At 38.0% G+C, this 23,369-nt stretch overlaps 1 protein-coding gene across 1 annotated transcript in view; it reads left to right on the top strand.

Annotated features, from left to right (window-relative positions):
* Positions 1-8,620: 8,620 nt before the first annotated feature.
* The window catches only part of MRPS9 (mitochondrial ribosomal protein S9), a 91,594-nt gene continuing 76,845 nt past the window's right edge, over positions 8,621-23,369 (top strand). Inside the window, 1 exon segment of the mRNA XM_043996220.1 lies at positions 8,621-8,828. Within this exon segment, the coding sequence (XP_043852155.1) occupies positions 8,694-8,828 (135 nt within the window). The 5' untranslated portion in view covers positions 8,621-8,693.

Below are 23,369 nucleotides of genomic sequence, written 5' to 3'. Positions count from 1 at the left end.
ATGGAAGTAGCCTGATTAGTAGTTATACACACACACACACACACACACAGAGTATATTCTAATATGGAAGAAAAAATCTATGGAATCTAGAAGATAAGATTTTATCTAGCATAATTTTATCTGAATGATAGACAGCCAAATGTATATCTAGGGTTTTGTTTTGGAAGAAGAGTATAAAGGGAGATACCTGGATAGCTTAACACACTATTTGTTTGATGCCAACTTCCATCCAACAGTTTCTTGGCAGTGAATAAAGCACAGGCCCTAGAATCAGGAGGACCTGAGTTCAAACCTGGCCTATGCCACTTGACACTTACTAGCTGTGTGACCCTGGGCAAGTCATTTAACCCTCATTGTCCCACAAAAAAAAAGTAATACATTGATAGACTTGGGCGGTGCAGTGAATATGGCAGAGTAGAAGAAGCAGCTGAGCTCTTCCAATATTGCCCTCTAAGTAATTTTAAAATAAAGTTTCAGATAGAATTCTGGAGTGCTAGAGCCAACAAAAGGTCAAGGTGAGATATTTTTCCAGCCCAAGACAACTTAAAGGTGAGAAGGAGAAGACTGTGACACTGGGATGGGGGCTGGCCCAGAGCCTGCATGGCACCAACATTAGCTGTGGGTCTTGGAGACAGCAATAGCAGCAACAGCAGCTTCAGAAGCTCTCAAGCTAGAGATGGTAAGAGGATCTGGCAACTGGTCAGAAACAGATTATAGAAGACCCCTGTGCTAGAACTGGGCATAGGACAAAATACTGTTTGGCAACCCCATTGCCCCTACCCAGTTCAGGGTCACAATTCTAATATAGAGAGCAGCTCTTTCAGTCATGAGGAAGTTGGGACCCTGAGAAGCAGTATCACTTTCAATAAAAAGGGAGCAGAAGCCTGGAGGAGAAGTATTGTTTGTGGCTACAAGGAATCAGAGGCCTTTCTTCTAGGTAAGGACCAGAACAAGGACCAGGAGAGCAGCAACCACACCTCTAGTCAAATCACACATTGGAGGCTCTAGAACTACCTCTGAAAACAGCAATTCAAGAAAGCCTGAAGCTAAGGACAGGACTCCTCCCCTGCTCCCAGCCCAGGAACAAAACTCAACTTTAACATAAAGTTCAAAGTCAAGAAATAGTCAGGAAAAACAAGCAAACAAACAAAAAGAACCTTACCATAAAAATTCACTATAGTGACAGGAAAGATCAAGGCACAGATTCAAAAGAAGACAATGATGCCAAAACAGCTACGATCAAGGCCTCAAAGGAAAAATATGAAAATTGGACACAAGCCCAGTAAGAATTCCTGGAAGAGGGGGCAGCTAGGTGGCACAGTGGATAAAACACCAGCCTTGGATTCAGGAGGACCTGAGTTCAAATCCAGCCCATGACACGACACTTACTAGCTGTGTGACCCTGGGAAAGTCACTTAACCCTCATTGCCCTGCCAAAAAAAAAAATCAAATAAGGAGAAGAATTAGGAAAAGAAATGAGAGCAATATAAGAAAAGTATAAAAAGACAATTAATAGCTTGGTAAACAAGGCACAAAAGCATACTGAAAATAATGCCTTAAAAAACAGAATTGGTCAAACGGGAAACAAACTTCACTGATGAAAATAACTCTTTACAAAGCACAATTGGCCAAATGAGGAGGTACAAAAGCTCACTGATGAAAAATAATTCCTTAAAAATTAGAAACGGGCAAATGAGAAACTAATGACCCCATGAAACATCAAGAAACAATAACACAGAGTGCAAACAAGAAAAAAATAGAAGAAAATGTGAACTATCTCATCCCTCCCCCCCAAAAAAAACCCCACAAACAAACAAACAAAAAAACCTGACCTGGAAAATCAATCAAGGAGAAGTAATTTAAGAATTATGGGAATGCCTGAAAGTCATGATAAAAAAAAAGAGCCCAGAATCATATTTTAAGAAATTATAAAGGAGAACTGCCCTGATATCTTAGAAGTAGAAGGTAAAATAGAAAATGAAAAAATCTACCAATCACTTCCTGAAAGAGATGCCAAAATGAAAACTCCTAGGAATATTACAGTCAAATTCCAGAGCTCCCAGGTCAAGGAGAAAATATTGCAAAGCAGCCAGAAAGAATCAATCTAAATATTGTGGAGTCACAGTCAGGACCATACAAGATTTAGCAGCTTCCACATTAAAAAAGAAGAAAGCTTGGAATATGACATTCTGGGAGGCAAAGGAGCTAAGATTACAACCCAGAAAAACCTACTCACCAAAAATGAGTAAAATCCTTCAGGGGGGAAAATAGACATTTAATGAAATGACTTTCAAGCATTCCTGATGAAAAGACCAGAGACATTCAAACACAAGACTCAAGAAAAGCATGAAAAAGGAATCATGAAAGAGAAGTAATAGGAAGTAATATGGTTAAACTATTTATATTCCTGCATGGGAAGATGATAAATACTTATAACTCATAAGAATTTTATTATTATTAAGGCACTTAGAAGGACTCTACATGAACAGAGGGCATAGAACTGAATTATGTTGGGATGATCTCAAAAAAAGTTGGGAGAAATTATCTCATGTGAAAAGGGCATGCAAGGAAGAGCTTTTACAGTAGAGGGGAAATAAGGGGGTAGGCAACGCTTGAACCTCACTCTTGTCTGAATTGGTTCAGTTTCAAAATCCCCTAGGAGGGGAAGGGGATAAGTGAACAGGGAGGGAAATGATAAAAGGGAGGGTAGATTATAGGAGGCAGTGGTCAGAAGCAAAACACCTATTTATATTCCGATAAAACATTTTCTATAAAATACCTTCAGGGAAACATTCTGACATTACTTCCTCTCTACTCATATATATGTTTGAAGTCACTTTCACTACAAAACAAATGATGGATCTGCATTCGTGTCTGCATGTAAATTTTATTTTTTATAACTATGACTGGAGTAATGATTCTTGAAATGTCTCTCACAACAGACTTGACTGACAGCTCTCTAAATGCTGTGTCTTTTATAGCAAACAAAATTGACAGCCCTTAGGTAAAGAGCACGTGTAATCTGAGTGGCATTATTTTGTCTGTATAGAATAAAGTGAAATGAAAAGGAAAATTTGTTTTAATTATTGCTTTTTAAAATTCAACTAATATTGGGTAAACATATGAATGTTGTAGGATAGATCTACTTGTGGGACATGATAGGCATATTTTTATACTGATGCAGAAGATTAAGATTGAATGACTATACCAGTAATATATCTCTACTACAAAATATCTGAAATGGCTCAGTGAAACACAGTATTACCTATCTCCCAATATTATATGTATGTTGTTCCTTTAGCTAGGTTTAGTCTACACAAAAGAGAATAGATTGACTACCAAACTTCCAGGTTGTTCTGCTATAAACCGAGTCAAACACTCTCTTGATGGAATTTAGATCTCTTTCCCCAAAAGGAAAAGACCAGAAAATGCTGAAGCTAATTTTCAAGATTTAAATCTCCTTCCTAAAAGGGAAGGAAACCAGAGAAAGACAATGACTGTAAAAGTAAAGAAAGGTTTTTATTACGCAGGGAAGAAAAAGAAAACTTTAAATGCTGCATGGGTTCAGTTTATTCTGAATAGGACACCAGGTAATAGCTTGTGTGAGTTTATATACATTTTATTTATTTATTTTTTTTTAGTGAGGCAATTTGGGGTTAAGTGACTTGCCCAGGGTCACACAGCTAGTAAGTGTTAAGTGTCTGAGGCCGGATTTGAACCCAGGTCCTCCTGACTCCAGGCCCAGTGCTCCATCCACTGCGCCACCTAGCTGCCCCGAGTTTATATACATTTTAAACAAAGGCAGTTAAGGAATTTTGGAAGGAAAGGTGGTCTTGGGAATGAGAGTAAGAAATCAAAGCTATCTATAGTAATATGAAAAAATGCTCTAAATCACTATTGATCAGAGAAATGAAAATTAAAACAATTCTGAGGTACTACCTCATACCTATCAGAGTGGCTAATATAACAAAGGAAAATGTTGGCTGTTAAAGGGGATGTGGGAAAACTGGAACACTAATGCACTGTTGGTGGGAACTGTGAAGTGATCGAACCATTGTGAAGAACAATTTGGAACTATGCCCAAAGCCATATAAAACTACATAACCTTTGATACAACAATAACACTGCTAGGTCTTGTGAGAATTGGAATGACACCCCCTGCTGGGAGGGACATTGTGAGCTCTGGCCTGAAAAGAAACCATGTGCCTTTAGCATCAAGAAGTGACCTTTCTAGGGTTTTTCCGGCGTCAGGAAGTGATGTTTGCCTCCTCATGGGTCCTGTCAATCGGAGCTACCAACCAATTAGCTTGGAGCTGTGTGTGTGTGTGTGGATGGCCCTGTTTTCTGTTTCACAGGAGGCTTCTGGGAGGGAAAAGGGCTTTTCATTGCCGGACCCGGGCCTGGTGGCAGAGACAGGCAGGATAAGGAGAGCAGGCAAATCTCATACTTTATCCACGTGTTTCTCTTTACTAACCCTTAATATACTTTAATGAATACTTAATGCCCAAAGATAGGTGCTATACATTTTCTAATTTAAGGCAACCACTCATCAGATTTTAGACATCATAGCTAGAATTTTAGGCCCTTACAGTCTATATTCCAAAGACACACACACACACACACACACACACACAAAGAGGTAGGGGTGATGGACCTATTTGTACAAGTAATATTTATGGCAGTTCTTTTTTTGTAGTGGCTAAGAACTGGAAATTGAGAGGATGCCCATCAACTGAGGAATAACTAAACAAGCTGTGGTAAATCTTTGTGATGGAGTATTATTGTGCTATAAGAAATGACAAACAGGATGATTTCAGAAAGGCATGGAAAGACTTATATGAACTGATGTATAGTGAAGTGAGCAGAACCAGGAGAACTTTGTGCTCGGGGACAGCAATATTGTTTAATGAAGTACTGTGAATGACTTAACTATTCTCAGCAATACAATGATCTAAGACAATCTCAAAGGACTAATGATGAAGCATACTATTCACCTCCAAAGAAAGAACTGATATTGATTGAACAGAGACTGAAGCATACTATTTTTTACTTTCTTCCATTTTTCTCTTATTCAAGTTTTCTTATACAAAATTACTAATATGGTAATATTTTACATAATTCACAGGTATAACATATCTGATTGCTTACTGCCTTGAGGAAGGGGGAGGGGAAGGAGGGGAGGGATAAAATTTGGAATTCAAGACTTTAAATGAAAATATTTATTGTTTTGTTTTGTTTTTTTAAAGAAAGGAATGTCAGTGGGTCCCGTTCTCAAGGGAAAGGGGAGTAAGGAATTCCAGGGGTCAAGGATGTGACCTTAGATACATGAATAAGAAGGCATTCTTGGTGATAAGCAGTTCACAGCTCAAGGTTTGATTAGGAGATGTCTTGATAAGGAGCTCTCACAAAAACAAGATAATTTTGAGAGTCCCATAACCAAAGTCAGAGAAGAGCTGAAGACAATAAGATCATAAATGGAATATGTTCATGGTCACATAACTTGCAGTCAGGTAAGTCTTTGAAAATAGGGATGTCTCTTGAAGTTCCATAAACCTCCACTAAATAGTTCAGTATTTGCTTCAAAGCTGATATGAGTTTAATTGGCTTCAAAGTTACTAATTTTCCAGCTGAGTTTACTCTGGTCACTGCAAAGGATTGTTGGTGTGGTAGCCAGTGCAGCCAGTTTTCATACAGTTGTTCTGGTTACCTAGATAATTAGGGGACCCAAGCAAATCAAGGTATCCATTTTTATATAACTAACCTCAATTTAACTCTGTTATTTTCTTTGTGTGGGTTAGACTATGGGAGGAAATAAAATGTTTCTGGTTTTGTTTTTCTTTGTTTTTTTTTTGTTTTTTAGTGAGGCAATTGGGATTAAGTGACTTGCCCAGGGTCACACAGCTAGTAAAGTGTTAAGTGTCTGAGGCCGGATTTGAACTCAGGTACTCCTGACTCCAGGGCTGGTGCTCTATCCACTGCGCCACCTAGCTGCCCCATAAAATGTTTCTGAACAAAATATAGACCAAGGAAGTTTTCAGAAACTACTTGGCTTTACTTTGTATAAGAGTACACAGTCTATGGTTGATCTGCATATGGATCTTCCATTGTTGCTTTTTATAAAGAAAATGTCATCTTCCTATCAACATAATGCCTTCTAGTACAGCTTTACAATCTCAGATCAACTGTTACCATAATCCTTCTCTGGTAATCCAGTGTCTAAATTATAATAATTATAGAGTTTTTCACATGAGATACTCAACAAATCATCAACTATTGCTGATGACTAAATCCACAATATAGATCATGTGACAGAGAAGTTAGGCATTTTACATAAAGGATTACTGGCTGGGTCTTTCAGTATTGTTAAGGAGTATGAGAGAAAAGTATCAAAACATAGAGCTGCTCTTATGCTATCCACCTCCAGAGAAATAACTGATAAGAGTCTGAATGTAAGTCAAAGCACACTATTTTTCCCTTTATTCTTTTGGAGGGCCTGTATTTTCTTTCACAACATAACCAATATTGAAATGTTTTGCATGATTTCACATGTATAACCTGTATTAAATTGTTTATCATCTCAGGGAATCAGATGGAAGAAAGACATATAATTTGAAATTTGAAAAAAGGAATGTTAAAATATATTTTTACAAGCAATTGGGAAAAATTAAATATTTCTAAAAGGAAAAAAATGTGGGAAGTTTCTCTGCTAAAGGCCTCATTTCTTAAATATAGAGAACTAAGTCAAATTTATAAGAATGAGTCATTCCTTCAAAGGTCTTATGATGCAAAATTCTATCCATCTCCAGAGAAAAAAACCGATGGAGTCTGAATGCAGATCAAAGCATATTTTTTAAACTTTATTTTTCTTGGGTGGGTTAGCTTATGTTTTCTTTTGCAATATGGCTAATATGGAGATATGTGTTGCATGACTGCAAATATATAGTCTATATCAAGTTGCTTGCCTTTTCAGGGAGGGACGAGAGAATTTGTAACTCAAAATTTTTAAGAATGAATGTTAAAAATTTTTACATGTAATTGGGAAAAATAAAATATGAAAATAAAGACAATCCAAGACAAAAGACCCATGATGAAAGAGAACTAATGAATTGCAGTATATTTTTTCACTTTATTTTTCTTGTCCTCCCCCCCCCAAAAAAAATGCCTATGGAAATGTTTTGCATGATTTTACATGTAAAACTGATATCATATTGCTTGTCTTGGATTACTGTCCAAAGGAAGGATTTTTTTTTTTGGTCTTTGCATCCCCAGGGCCTATAAAGTCTTAATAAATATGCTTGAATGTTGAAATGAACAATAATTGTTAAGTTGCCATGGAAGAAATTACATTGGGAAATGGAGACTCTCAGAAGGATTTTAAATAGCTAACATTCATCTGGTACTTACCATGTATCAGTCAGTTTGTTAAGTGCTTTACAATTATTATCCCATTTGATCCTAACAATCACCCTGAGAGGTTGGTGCTGTTGTCAGCCCCATTTTACCGTTGGGGAAACTGAGATAAAAAGAGGTTACTTGCCAACAGTCCCACAAGTAGTTAGTGTGAAGCCAAATTGAACTCAGGTGTTCCTGACTCTGGGCCCAATGTTCTATCCAATGTGCCATCTAGATAGTATAGTGATTGGGTGAAAACACCATCCCAAGACCATTGGATCTGGTAGCTTTGGGTAGGAGAGACAGAAGTTGGGGCTGCCTGAAACAAGCAGCTAGAGACTAGGCAGGAGGCTATTCACTAGTCTACTAGGTGTGCTTCTGGACTGGTCTCCTCCATTAACTTGTCTTTTGCCTCTTTTTTTTTTTTTTTTGGCAATGCCTGGTACATAGAAGGGCCTTGGCAAATGTTTATTGAATGACCAGTCGTGGTAGTGGAGGATATTACATCCTGGTATAGCTGAAGTCAAGAGAATGGGCCTTGGTAGAGGGTGGGCTAGACGATAGCTGAAGGTCCTTCTGGACTGGTTTCCTCCATAGGATTTGCCTTTCTTTGCAATGCCTGGTACATAGTAGGAGCATGGTAAAGGTTGTGCTAGTGAAAGATGTTGCAACATTTATAAGGCTGCATCCTGGTGGAGCTATAGTAAAGAGAATGGACATTGGATAGTTAAGGGTCTTTTCCATCTCAGTAAAAAGAGAGATAATAATACTTGCACCACCTACCTTAGTGGGTGCTCCTGAAGAAATGCCTTGTGAACCTTAAAAGCGCTATAAACATGTGAGAAGTTATTGTTAAAACCCTGGATGATTGACTTGCTGATTGACCACAAAGAAGAAGAAAAAATGTCAAAAACATGAGGCCAAGAGCCAGGGTCTCTTTAGGACCAAGCACCATTAGACCCTTTGGAAAGACCTACATGGCCAGAAAACCCGGGCACGCACCGAGCTGAATGTGCTGCTGCATCAGCCGCACTCCAAAATTGTGGATTTAACTCAGGCGCAGACGCACACCAGGAGCCCTGTACTGATGGCTCGCCCCGCCCTTCCCCTCTACCTAGCCAATCATCGACGTGCAGAAGAGACCAAGGCTCCGCTGAGGGTTTACCAATGAGCATGCGTGATTGCTTGACTTCTTTCGCAGCGTCAGCGAACGCAAAAGAACATCGTTCTTATTCGGCTGCCATTCGGCAGCCGCGCAGTATCCGGTACCTCCCCTTTCTCCTCCCCTTCCCACGGTAGACATGGCGGCTCCCTGGGCGCCTTTCGCCGCAACGGTCACTAGCTTCCTATTTACCCGTAGTAGGAATGGACTGGCCCGGAGCCGAATCGCCTGGAAAGCAGCGGCAACTGAGCAGAGAACGGTAATCGGGAGCCAGGTAACGTCCCGAAGGAAGGGAGGAAAGAAAAGGAAAGTCATGGGGACGTAGAGGTAGGAAAGGGGCGTGGGGAAACATGGCGCTGGCCCCTCCTCCTTCCTGCACGCCGCCGCGCATGGGGGGAGGGCGTGCGAGGAGGGCGTTTGGCCCTCGCTCCGCCCCTTTCCCCCAGTAACCTCGCCCCAACTTGGCCCGCTTCCCCACGTGTTCTTAGGTTCCCCCGGGAGGCGGCAAAGGAACGCCTCTGGTTCTAGAGCTGTGTAGGTTTTTAGTGTTTCTGGCATGGTGTCTGGGCGTGCTGCAGGCCGAAGTTTTTTTGCCAGAGAGACTTATCGAGTGGAGATAGAATCTGCCTGGGATTCGTTCATTTAAATGACATTTTCCTGTTTCCAATTTAGAAGCCTTTATTTTCTCTCCCTCTCATCCGTTCACCTTGGGGGGAAAAACAACAAACCTTAAGAATTATGCAGGTAGACAAAAATAAAAAGAAAATTAATAATGTTGGAGGGCGTGGGAGATAACAGGCACGTTGATGCACTACTAATAGCAGTTTGTGATGAGGCCTTGGCCATTATCATTAGGAAGGATATGAAATGGGTCACAGCCAAGATTGGGAGTAGGGAAAGGAGATGGTAGCTTTTGTTACCTCCACAACATCTGTATCTGTTCCTTTGCAGGTCGCATTGCCAGTACTCCAGATTAGTCACTTATCACTTGTCTGGACTATTACAGTAACTTTCCAATTGGTCTTCCTACTTCAGGTCTCTCCTTAGTTCAGTTAGTCTATCATCTATCTACATATCTGCCAAAGTGATTTTCCTAATGTGCAGTAAACTCCAGTAGTTTTCTTCAGATCAAATATAAATTCTTCTATGCCTTTTAAAGCTTTTCACAGACGAACTTCAACCTACTATTGTAACCCTGTTACACATTATTTCCCTTCCTTCTCTTTCTTTTTTTTTTTTCTTTTTGCAGGGCATGGGGGGTTAAGTGACTTGTCCAGAGTCACACAGCTTGTAAGTGTCAAGTGTCTGAGGCTGGATTTGAACTCAGGTACTCCTTTATCCACTGCACCACCTAGCTGCCCCCCTTCCTTTTCTTTCTTATCCAGCAAGACAGCATTCTTGCTATTCCCCCAAAAGATGCCTCATCTTCCATTTCTGTGCTTTCACTGGCTATAACCCATGCCTAAAATGCACTCTCATCTCACCCCTGCCTCCTACAATCTCCTCTTCTCTTAAAAACTCAACTTAAATACTTTAGAAGCCTTTCCCACATCCCCAGCTGCTGGTTCCCTTTCCCACTAAATTCTTTTGTACATAAGCATGTAGTTCTCCACTATTATGATGTAAACTTATTGAGGGCAGGGACTTTTTATTTTTGTCTTTGTATCCCTAGCACTGAGCACAGTGTTTGATACATAGTTCTCAGTTAATGCTTGTTGATTGGATGAACAAATTTTGATTTAAGAATGTCATAGGCTATTATTGCATATGAAAAATTCAGGGAAACTTGAGAAGATGAGTATGAACAACAACAATAGCATATATGTAATGCTTTAAGTTTTACAAGGCTGTTTACAAACATTGTTACTTTTTATCATCACAATGACCCTTGGGAGGTAGGTGATATTATCATGCCCATTTTACATATCAGGAAACTGAGGCAGAGATTAAATGGTCTACTTGTTATTACACAACTAGTAAATGTTTGAGACTGGATTTGAGCTCTGGTCTCCCCAACTTCCAAGTCCAGTGAACTAATTATGTAAACAGGACAATCTGCACAATGATCACAATAATGAAAAGAAAAAATAATATTAAAATATATGAGTGCTTGGATTTCTTGTCTCCTCTCCTTTCGTGGAGAGGTGGTAGATTGTAGGTGTATCAGTTTAACTACTGTGTTGTTATAAGAGGAGATTCTATGGGGGAAAGTGAATACTGGAAAATGCTTGTGATTTTTTTTTTTAAAACATCCAGTAAAAATTTTTATAAGAAATGAACAGATCTTAGAACAGGTGAGTGAAACCTATTACATTAACAGTGAAAATAAGGACTATTTACCTTGGAGGAAGTAGATAATAGCTTACTTAATAACTCTTTGTGCTAAACTGGAATTGGGATTCAATATTTTCTACATTGGTTTCTCATGAAAGTTCTTAATCCACTATCAGTAATGGAAGATTTCCTGTGTAGAATCATCTAGTGTACTAAAAAGCTGACTCTTAAGGCATATAACAACCATGTTGCCACAACTTTTTTCTTTTCTTTTTCTTTTTGGAAGAGCTGTTTGACAGCTGGGTACATAACTGAAACCGTGATCCAAATACATCTCATCTCTCTAAAAGACTGACTGCTTTTAGAACTGACTTGGCAGCTTCTGAACTTTTAGAAGAGAAACCGCATGTTTTTGTTGTGATAACATAATTTGTATTTGAAGAGACACTGGGTAATTTAGCACCAGCCTTTGGTGTACATAGGCTGTAAATTCCCAATTTGACTTGACCACATCCCTCTTTTCCTTTGTCTTCACACATAAGAAGAGTGTCAGTACTAGTCTTCCTCACATCAGTCAACAAGCATTTATTGAGTGCCAGCTACATTCCAGGTACTTACTTGTAAATTAATGCAGTTCTGTTTTATGTTGTTATCTTTTATGTATGTCTTATCTTTTCCATTAGCTTTTTTTTTAATAAAAGTATTTTATAATTTTCCAGTTACATTTAGAGATAGTTTTCAACAATTGTTTTTATAAGATTTTCAATTTCAAATTTTTCTCCCTCCCTCTCCCCTTCACCTGGACAGCAGGTAATCTGATATAGGTTATATATGTACAATAACGTTAAACATATTTCTGCATTAGTCATGTTATAAGAGAAGAATCAGAGCAAAAAGGAAAAACCTCAAAAAAGGAAAACAACAGCACCAAAACCAAAAGAAATAATATGGTTCAATCTGCATCCATATTCCATAGTTCTTTTTTTTTGGATTTGGAGATCCTTTTCCATCATGAGTCCTTTGGAACTTTCTTGTACCATTGTATTGGTGAAAAGAATCTAGTCTATTACAGTCGATCAGCACATAATGTTCTTTTGGTTCTGCTCATCTCACTCATTAACAGTTCATGCAAGTCCTTTTGGGTTTCTCTGAACTCCTGCTCATCCTTTCTTACAGCACAATAGATCAATTAGCTTTTAACTTTCTCAATGGCTTAGACCTCTTTCTGTTTTCCGTCTCTTATCAGGGAGCTCTACATAGGGAGCATAAATTTAGAGCTAGAAGTGACTCTGAGGATCTTCTAGGCCACTGGTGTCATATAGAAACAGGGCCACTAAACTATGCATAAACATCCTTGCCAGCTGCATGTTGACATAGAAAACCATATATTAACATTATCTGTTCGATATTTTTTTTTGCGGGGCAATGGGGGTTAAATGACTTGCCCAGGGTCACACAGCTAGTACGCGTCAAGTGTCTGAGGCTGGATTTGAACTCAGGTACTCCTGAATCCAGGACCAGTGCTTTATCCTAGCTGCTCCTGTTCGATTACATTTTTATTTATTAGGTTAAGTGTTTTCTAATCACACTTTTAATCTGGTTCTGGTTGCACTTGGGAATCCAGGTCCTCTGATCCAGATCCAATGCTCTTTCCACTGCCATGTTCAGTCACCTTCAGTTGTGTCCAACACTTTGTGACCCCATTTAGGGATTTCTTTGCAAAGATACTACTGCTTACAGATGAGGAAATGGAGGCAAACAGGATTAAACGACTTGCCCAGGGCCACACAGCTAGCTCTAGTAAGTGTCTGAAGCTAGATTTGAACTTCAGGCAGATAAGTATAGGCCTGGCACTTCACCACCTGGCTATCCCTGCCCCTTATTCCATACTACCACATAATAGATGATCACAGTTGTTTACATCATGAAGACAAGCTAAACAATGTACCTCTGAAGCAACTTTTAAAAAATTATAGTTAGAATTTGGTTTGTATGTATTAGTTTCCCACTTTCTAAGTTGATATTCATGGTTTCAGAGTATGCTTGTCTACCTGAAATTATCGACTCAATTTTTTGGTTGTTTTACATATTCTAAACTTACTGTTTATGTCATCTATAAATGGAGATATTTTAATTTCTTCATTACCAGTGGTTATTCCTTTAATATCATTTTCATGACTTACTTTCCTCTCACCTTCCTGTTTTACCCTTACCTGGGTATGCCCTACCTCATGGTCTGCAGAACAAATACAGTAATCTATAATCCGTGTTTTATAAACTTTTTTGATCATGCACCCCTATCAGTTTAAAAAAAAAATTGAACACACATGCCTAAAATACCTAATACAAATGTGACTGTCCAAATACAAAATAATGACTAGTTATTTTCAGCAATATGAGAAGTGGGAGGCAGAACAGTCCAAGTATACTGCAGGCCCAGGTAAAAGCAAAAAGAAACTAGCAATTCACATTAAGGGGCAAACTGAAAAAGGCACTATATAAAATCAGTGGAATCATGGGGAATGAGATTCAGGGAGTATAGGGACCACAGGTGTTCTAGGAATTACACAAACATTTACAGCTCAAGTATTTGACAAGACTTCACCTAAGTTCTAGGTCTGTATATGTGGAGAAAGTCATGGTGGCCTAGAAGGTTGAGGGAGAGGCACATCTTTTTACATTTTCATTAGAAATTGATTGTTACAGTAGCCATACCTTTTGGGGAAGAAAAATAAGATACCTCATTAAGGTTGGCTCTGATAAGTCACACTTGGTATGAAAATTCAGTTTTCCTGAAAATACTTTAATAGTAACATAGGATAACATTTAAAAAGTAAATGAATGCTATGGAAGTTTGTAATCCTGGCAATGAAATAGAATATTAAGGGAAGGGAAAAGGTTAAAACAGCATAGGTTTTAACAAAAACACCAGATAGTAATAAAACAAAAACCAATTGAATATCCTATTATGAAATAAAACTTAGAAAGCTATCATAATATTTGAATGCTAAGGGTATGAAAACTTGAAATACCTGTGAAGCTTAAAAAAAAAAAGTAAAAGTTTAACAGAGTTAAAACAAAGTTGTTTTTACCTACCACACATTAGTGTGTGTGATTATTTCAATAGTATCTAACTGGTCTGACTTTAGATTAAGAAACTGCTTAACAGAGCTATTGAGAAAAACTATCAAACAGTGCCTCGACTAAGTGGAACAAGTTTCTCTGGCCTATTAGGGAACCTCCAGTTTTCAGAATTTTAAAATTTGTTCTTGCTATTTACACCTAGAAGCCAAGTGATATTTCCCATGATCACACACATTCATTATGCCAAGGAAGTATCATCCTGGAGGGGGAAACTTGAACCCAGGTGTTCCTGACTTTGAGATCATTTCTTTGGGAATTCATTGCATTTCTAAAATAATACTGCATTTCTAAAAGTTTCAAGTATTTGAGCTTCTTTTAATAGTTGAATCTATAATAATTTATAGCCCAAAAGAATACTATATAATTATCAGATATTCACATTACAGATTGGTAAACTGAAGTAGTTTGTTTTAAGATCATGCAGTTAACAAATTTTCAGATCCATGAAATTTTTAAACACTTTGTCATAATGCAAATATCACAATAAATCCTGACTTTTTTTTAAAAAAGCATTAGAAGACATATTTCACTAGAAGAAATTCAATTAAAACTATTCCCAGATAGTGAAATTTTCAATTTATTTAAGGCCCATCTACTAGCATTTCAATATGAGACCATTATCAAGAAACTCATTTTTACATAGTAATAAACACTAGTAACTGAGAAGTCAGATAATTCCCCAGATTTAAATTGAACCTGATTAACTTTAATTTGGGGGTTCATAAAACCTGGATTTAAAATATCTCATATTGAAGATCAATTCCCAATTAAAGTTTTAACAATTTTCTTAAAAACAGGTAAAAAAAAAAAGTCAAGCTACAGTCACCCTATAACTGCCTCTCTTTTAAAATTACCTTTCTGACAATTCTGCTTTGAGTGGCAGAGAGGATTGCTAACTCAGTGAAAGATAAGGAACTTAGCTTGAATAGCAAGGGACACACACACACACACACACACACACACAGAGAACATTTTAACAAAAATAGCACTCTACAAGGACAAACACAAAACAGTAAACAGTAACGGTAAAGATTCTTAAGATAATTTAGCATGCACAAATTGAGTCCTCTATAACCTTAAAGATCCATTAATCTAAGCCATATCAATTGGTCTCTTTTTTTCTCCTTTTTAAATTTAGAGACCGTTTTCTGAGGGACAAAAATCTTCCTCTCTTTCTCTTTTTTTTTGGGGGGGGGGGCTATTTTATGGAAGGGAGGAGGGTTCAGATTCATATTCTAGCTTAGTTGATTCAAAAGAAAATGAGTCAGGGCAGCTAGGTAGCGCAGTGGATAGAGCACCGGCCCTGGAGTCAGGAGTACCTGAGTTCAAATCCGGCCTCAGACACTTAACACTTACTAGCTGTGTGACCCTGGGCAAGTCACTTAACCCCAATTGCCTCACTAAAAAAAAAAAAAAAGAAAGAAAATGAGTCCCACTGAGTGCCTTTAATTTTTGGGCCGGCAGAATCAAGAATAAACTCAAAAAGGAGACCCCACTGTGGCCATCAGTGTTGTGGGTCAGACTTAAATTCTGCTAATTTTCCAAGTACTTGTACTCATGTGGTCTATGATTTGAAAACAGAGCCCGGCAGCCATTATTTTGGGACCTGTCAGAGTGGCCACATGTGTTCCATAAATACAAAATGCTGCCATTCCCTTTTGGGGTATGAGTTAGAATAGACCCAAGTTACCAAATCATCCATGGACATAACCAGACTCCCGATCAAAGAGATTTAGGAACTCAAGGGGAAAGGACTCAAGTTCTGAATTTGAAAGAACCTTACCCCAGACCTAGCCTCTGAATTTGAGTGCAGATTGGAACACAAAAGATTCCTGCTAGTGCCAAGCATTTGAAGTCAAAAAATGGGGGCTGGCTGGACACTGAGTCTTCAAATCCTGAATGGTGCCCCCAGTATGCCAACCTGAAAATTAATCAGTCAGTTTAACAGAATTAAGGTCTTTAATCAGGGCAGAGGAGCTATAACTCAAAGCAAATTTCTAGGAATATCCAAAGATGAGGAGTGAGGACAGGGTTTATATGGGATAACAGAACAGAGGGAGCTATGAGACTGCCCTTGGGAAAAGTAAGTTTCTTACAGATAGAAACTACTTAATGTAAATTTTTGCATAATAACCTAAAGTCCAAGAAGTAAGCCTGGGTATCTTTGGGAGGGGAATAGTTTGGGAGATTCATACAACAATCAGTAGTCTGGAATTGACAAAGATTGGTCAACCCCAGGCAATTCATTGACCTTGGAATGAATAGGTGAGGATCAATTTGTTCTCAGTAAACTGAGGTTATCACTACCACAGTTCCATTTTCCCCCTGCAAAGTGGTTAGATAGAGTAACAACTGTACTAGTAGTGTATTTGTGTCTGTCTTTCCACATACCCCTCCACATTGACTGTTTTTTTTCTCTTAAAAACATAATCTTTGCCAGTTTGAAAGGGGTGGGGAAAAAGTTCCAACTGTTTTAATGTGCATTTTTCTAATGTGAAATTTGGAATTTTTTTTATTAGCTTATTTGTATTTCTTCTAAAAACTTTTTATCTATTGAGTTGTTACTCCTTCCCCCTCAGATTACCTTTTATCCACTCTGATGTTAATTCCTTTCTCTATCTTGTAAATTTTGAAAAACAAACTATTCAGCATCTAGTTTGTAAATAGTATTTACTTGTGTTTTTTCTTTAGAATGTAAGCCCCTTGAGGGCAGGTATTCTTTTTGTCTTTCTTTATATCCCTTAAGGGCAGCTAGGTGGCACAGTGGATAGAACACTGTCCCTGAAGTCAGGAGGACCTGAGTTCAGATTTCACCTTAGACACTTAAAAAGTCGCTTAACCCCAATTGCCTTAAACATCCGGAGCCATCTTCAGTCATCCAGAGAGAGAGAGAGAGAGAGAGATATGTAGTGTGTGTGTGTGTGTGTGTGTGTGTGTGTGTGTGTGTGTGTGTGTGTATGTATATGCATGTATATGTGTATATATACATACACACATATATATTGTAAGGGCCTAAAATTCTAGCTATGGTGTCTAAAATCTAATGAGTGGTCACCTTAAATTAGAAGCTTTAGCAGAGTTTAGACTTTGAAGTTGGCTTTTTTTTTTTTTTTTTTAATTATTTATTTATTTAATTATTTTTGCGGGGCAATGGGGGTTAAGTGACTTGCCCAGGGTCACACAGCTAGTAAGTGTCTGAGGCTGGATTTGAACTCAGGTACTCCTGACTCCGGGGCCGGTGCTCTATCCACTGCGCCACCTAGCCGCCCCCTTTGAAGTATTTATTAAAGTGCATCAGAAGTTGGTGAGGAGGGGCAGCTAGATGGCGCAGTGGATAGAGCACCGGCCCCGGAGTCAGGAGTACCTGAGTTCAAATCCGGCCTCAGACACTTACTAGCTGTGTGACCCTGGGCAAGTCACTTAACCCCCATTGCCTCACTAAAAACCAAAAAAAAAACCCCAAAAAACAAAACAGAAGTTGGTGAGGAAAGAGAGAGAGGTAAAAGGCAAACTTCCTCTAACTATCTAATAGACCCCAGCATCCGACCCACCAAACAGAAGGTCAGGAACCCAAAAGACCCCTTCTTAGGGGCTTCTCCCAGAATCCCCCCTGTGAAACCAGAAACAGGGCCTTCCACACACATAGCTCCAAGCTAATTAGTTGGTAGCTCTGATTGACAGGTTCCACGGCTGGTTCTATAGATGTAACTTCTAGACGCTAAAGTCACATGCATTCTCCTCATGGTGGAGCTTCCCTGCAATATCTCTCCCAGCAGGGGGTGTCATTCCAATTCTCACTATATATATGTATATATAAATATATATATGAGAGAGAGAATTGGATGAGAATTGGAATTATATACACATATATACATATGTGTATGTGTGTGTGTATACATACATCTCTCTCTATATATATAGAGAGAGATATATCTAGATATCTAGATATATATGTATATATCTATATATAGATATATATATATATCACTACTGGACCCAGATGGCTCTGGAGGAGAGAGTGAGGTTGGTGAGATTGTGCATCCCTCCCTCACTTAAATCCAATTCATTGCAAGTCATGACATCACCTCAGTGTCATGGTCCTCTTCAAGAATGAAGGACAAACAGCAACTTTGTATCCCTACCCCTTATCTATTGGGGAATGTCTCTTGGGTTAATATATTTGTATCCTTATATATCCTGGGTATGAGGCTTTTTTATAAGATTGATAGAAATGGTTGGGGTTTTTTCCCCCACACAGGTAAGCAGTTTCTCTTCTTGTTCTAGGTACATTGATTTTGTTCATATGCTTTTAAATTTTATTATTGAGATCATGACTCTGAAGTCAAGATCTAGGTTTAATTTCTTCTTCTGATGCTTACTGCCTATATGACCTTGGTACATTTTAGGCAAATTGTTGAATCTTCAGGGACCTAAGTTTCCTGAGAGGGGCTGGACTAAAAGTTGGGTTTGAATGCCAAACAAAGGATTTTGTATTTAATCCGGGAAGTGATAGGAAACCCCTGGAGTTTATTGAAAGGAGGTGGGAGGGAGTTGCCATAATGGGATTTGCTTTGTGGTGGCTGAATGGATGCTGGACTGTTGCAGGGAAGAGATTTGTGACAAGTAGGCCAGGCCTAAGGAAATGAGAGCCTGAACCAGGGAAGTAGAAGTATGAAGAAGAGAGAAGAGTTTATGTATTCAAGAGATGTTGCAAAGGTGAAATTAACAAGCATTGGCAACAGCTTGGAAAGGGGCAGGGGTGAGAAAAGGTGAGGCGGCAAGGATGACACCTAGGTTGTAAGTTTGGGGGAGTGGGAAATTAGTAGTGTCCTCAACAGTAACAGGAGAGTTTGAAAGAGGAGAGAATTTGGGGAGAAAGATTAGGAGTTCAGTTTTGAACAAGTTGAATTTAAGATGTCTAATAGGCAGTTGCACACAGAGAGGAGGTCAGTAGAAAAGTTAGGGCTGGACAGGTAGATTTGAGAACCGTAGAGATGGTCATTAAATCCATGGGAGCTGATGAGACCACAAAAGAGAAAAGCCCCTCTAACATGAACTATTCCTATCTCCCCTGAGGGTCCCCTAGCTCTCCACCCTTTCTCCAAGTTTAAGGTGTGGAGTGAAATCTCAGAATTTTTTGACGTGCTTTTCTCTGACTTGGAACAATCTTTCATACAGGTTGTCATTCTTTTGAGTATAATGGTTCTTGGTCTTTTTTTTTTCCCCTAGGACTTTTTATTGAATAGGGAAGTCTTAACTAGTGAGTTGTGATCTTGAGTTTATTAGACACAGGCTATTGTATTAAATTTCTTCTGAGTCTTGCTTATCTTGTCTGTTCCAATGATCTACTTTTACCTAGTACCATATAGTTTGAATGATTTACTGCTTTGTAATTTAGTTTGAGATTTGATTCTTAAGGCCTCCCTTCATTTTCACTTTCATTATTTCTCATGAGATTTTAGACCTTATGGTCCTTCAAATAAATGTTTCTATAACTTTTTTTTAAAGTTCTATAAAGTAATCCCTTGGTAATTTAATTGAGAACAGATTTAATTCTACATATTGTTGGTCATCTGCCATAAGCTAACTTCAAATACAGGGCTTTTCCCACTGTACCATACTGCATTTAATTAACCCCCATATAGCTGTGAAAAATGAGGCCTGGAGAAATTAAATCACTTGCCAAGTCACAGCTCATCTGTGACAGAGTCAGAACTAAAATCCAGGTATCTTGATTCCTAGTTCAGTGTTCTTCCACTTTTTTTCCTTTCCTTCAGTGATGTGGTTCACTTGCTTCTCTGGGAAAAGATCTGCTTTGTTCAGTACCAGCACTAACAGCATCCTCTAGATGCTGTTAAATGGAAATATTGACAGTTGTCTAGACTTAAGATGCCTGCCCCAAGCCAATCCAAGTCCATTTATCCAGGCACTGATAGATTCCTTCCACCAGAGCTGAGGGAATTGAAACAGTAAGTGGTAGTGGGAATTGAGTGAACCATACTGATGCCATCTTGTGACTTAGTTCTAGAGCTAGCTCAGTTCCTTTTCTCTTTAATTATGGATCTGGTTCAATTTCTTGTCAGAAAACTTTAGTCACTAATGAGAATTTTGAGAAAGCTTTATTGCATTGTTTGAACCTAACCTTGCATGACTGGGGAAACTGGACTACTTCTGTCTGCTGTTTAGAGCCCTTTAACTAAAGACCTAGAAACCTGGTCAGATCCAAAGATTGATGCAGGGAGTTTTCTCACAATTATACATCTCAAGCAACCTATATGTCTTATCTGAAAACTGGCCCTGTACTAGCCAATCAGTTGTTTTCATTTTCCTTTGATTAATAAAGACATTTGGGGGGAGTGGGACACCTCTTTTTCTGATTTCAGGGAATTGTACCTGTTTGCTCTCCCCCTCCCAACCTGGAAAGTCCCTAAACTTTCCTTGGATAACAAATCAGATTACCTATTTTTGTATTCTGGTTAATTGTATTCTTTTAATTCATTGGTCTTATTTGATGAATTATTTTTATTGCATAAAAATCTTTCTCCCCCTGTATTTGTGGTCGAGTGCCAAAGCTGAAGAGACCTGGGGCTGATTGGTTGTACAATTAGCATGCATTGCTTAGTAAATTGATATGCTCAGTTGTTTCATCTTTCACTTACTACAGAGCTGACTTTGCATCTATGACTAGTATAGTATCTTGCCAGAATAGCCCATTGCAACATCCACTTCTTGGTCTCTTGGCTTAACTAGAGATTGTTGAGGCAACTTTCCCTACACTCCCATCCTCATCCCCAAGCATCTTGGCTCTTCCCTTCTGTGGTTATTTAGCAAGTTTCCCCATAGCCTTCATATCATAGCTTGTGATGCAGACCACTGATGACTTTGGAAGCTGTTCAGGGAGTTTCTCAGCAAAAGAATATTTGAGTTGCTGCCTTAGTACTTTAAAACAATTTTTAAAAATTCCCACACCTGTATTGGATCGTTTATTTCTTACTTAAAGGGAGCTAACACAGATAACATTATCTTCCTTGCCATTTGCTTCATAGTCGTAGCAGATAAAAATGAAATGCTCTTGGGGACATGAACTATAGGACCATATGATGAGGCTTTGGGAGAAATCTAAATGAGGAGATGTAGGCTTTGAAAAGTGAGGAGACTTATTGAAGATCGCACAGGTAAGTCCAGGGTAGAGCCAGGGTGCAAACTGAGGACTTCAGAATCAAAATATTAACTGACATTAAATTTGCAAAACATTTTCATGCATTATCTCATTTGAACCTGTGAAGTCATATATGTAAAGCATTTGGCAGACCTTCAAGTCATCTGTTCTTGTTTTCTTTCATTTTGCAAATGAGAAAACTGAAACAAGTAATTTACCTTGTAAGGGTAAAAACAGAATTTGAATCCAGGGTCTCCTTTATTAATGATAGGCTTAGCTCTTCTCAGCAATACATCCAAGACAATTCCTTGGGGAGGAGAGAGGGAGGGACTCAAAATACTACACAAATGAGTGTTGAAAAACTATCTTTACATGTAATTGGGAAAAAATAAAAACTATTAAGTGATGAAAATATTCTAAATTACTATAATAAGAGATATGCTCATCAAAATAAGTCTGAGAATTCATCTCACACCAATTCAGTTGTAAAACATGTGAAGATGGAAACAGTGTTGAAATGGCAGTAAGAGAACAGGTACACAGGCAGCTGGGTGGTGAAGTAGATAAAGCACTGGCCCTGGATTCAGGAGGACCTGAGTTCAAATCCTACCTCAGACACTTGACACTTACTAGCTGTGTGACCTTGGGCAAGTCGCTTAACCCTCATTGCCGCACCAAAATAAAATAAAAGACAGGTACACTAATATACCAGTAGTTGAGTATTCTTAGCTATACCTCTTGCCATACCTCCAAATCCAGTAGTAACTATAATGCTGAAAGTTTGGGCCATATTTTATTATTTACTATTGTTTTATTGTAGTATCTTGTTTTCCCAATGAATTTGTACACATATAAGAGTAAGGTCATATCTTTTCTATCTCCAGTAGTGCTAAGATACAAGGCAGCTGTTGAGTTCATATTTGTAAAAAGGGCAGTTACTTTTATATAACACTTCTATGACTCTTGCTTGCCACATAGTACTATTAATTTTGTAAACAGCACCTAAACATCTTTTAATCTTGTAGTATTTTTTTATTCATTCGGTTTTTCCTTATTTTTCTTAAAATTTCAAATAAGTGAATTTTACTAAGTAGAAATTAAAATGGAGCTATTTAATCTCAAGTAGGCTACAGTGATCATTCTCCCCAGAATGATTAATATAAATTTACATTTCCCCCCCTATATTCTCTGCCCTTGATCTTTGCTCTTTCCTTTAGTCTTAGACTTTTAAAACAAATTTTGTTAAAAACCATTTTAATTATCAGTGCATTGCTTCATCTGAGTTCAGTCAGTAGTGTAATTAAACTGAAAAGAGGCTTACTTAATAGTGCCTCAGGACAAAGTAGTGTATAAAATTGGCATTTGGCCAAAATTGGGACATTACTGCTCTGTCACTGAAGCTTCTGTTTCTTTGGCAGACTGCTTGATTGAAATTATAGCTGTCTAACCCACTGATTATCTTTCAGGAGAAAAAACCCCAAATCTGTCTAGTCATATCCATACTATTCTATATGAATGAAAAAGCTTGAAGAATTGTCTCTCAAATCATGTATTTTCATTTGTTACTAGAAACAACAGCATTTGGGGAGAGGTGGGGTTGTTTTCTAGTTTAAAAAAAAAAAAGACAAATTCTGTTCAATATCAACTAAAAATCTAGTTATTTCAAAATTCAATGCAAATGCTTAGTTTAGAATGCATTAAAGCCACCAATCTTTTGAGCTTAAATATTATCTTTGTGTGAATCTTTTTGTCTAGTTCTATTCTTAACATCGTACAAATATATTTAATGACTTTTTGACTTAGCCGTGTGATGTTTTTAATAAATATTATGAATGTTCAGTGTGTCATGTTGTTAAACAATTATGCACAGCTGTCTTTATTAAAAGAAATCCAAAGTATATTCCCCCCAAAATAGATGATTCATATAGCACATGTAAAATTGAATATTAAAAGTGTCAAAACTTTTCAATAATTTTCTTTTGTGAGACTTTGATAGTTACTTTGTCATATTTGGATACAGTTGTAAGATGAAAATAACTCAGTATTTAAAGCAGTTCTTTCTTCTTTAGTAACTATAGTATGTTCTTTTAATTTAGGATTGTACTTCCAACAGAACTTTTTAGTACTGCTTTGACTGTGAACATCTTTAGGAAGCTTAAGAATAACCATAGGTTAAACCACCTTAATTTTATTTTTTGTAAATGACAGAGTAAAGTAACAAAATGAGGATATCCCCCT

The sequence above is a fragment of the Dromiciops gliroides genome, chromosome 3, assembly GCF_019393635.1.
Source record: "Dromiciops gliroides isolate mDroGli1 chromosome 3, mDroGli1.pri, whole genome shotgun sequence".
Lineage (NCBI taxonomy): Eukaryota > Metazoa > Chordata > Mammalia > Microbiotheria > Microbiotheriidae > Dromiciops > Dromiciops gliroides.
The sequence above is the reverse complement of the archived record's forward strand: the minus strand, read 5'-3'. Positions and strand labels throughout refer to the sequence as shown.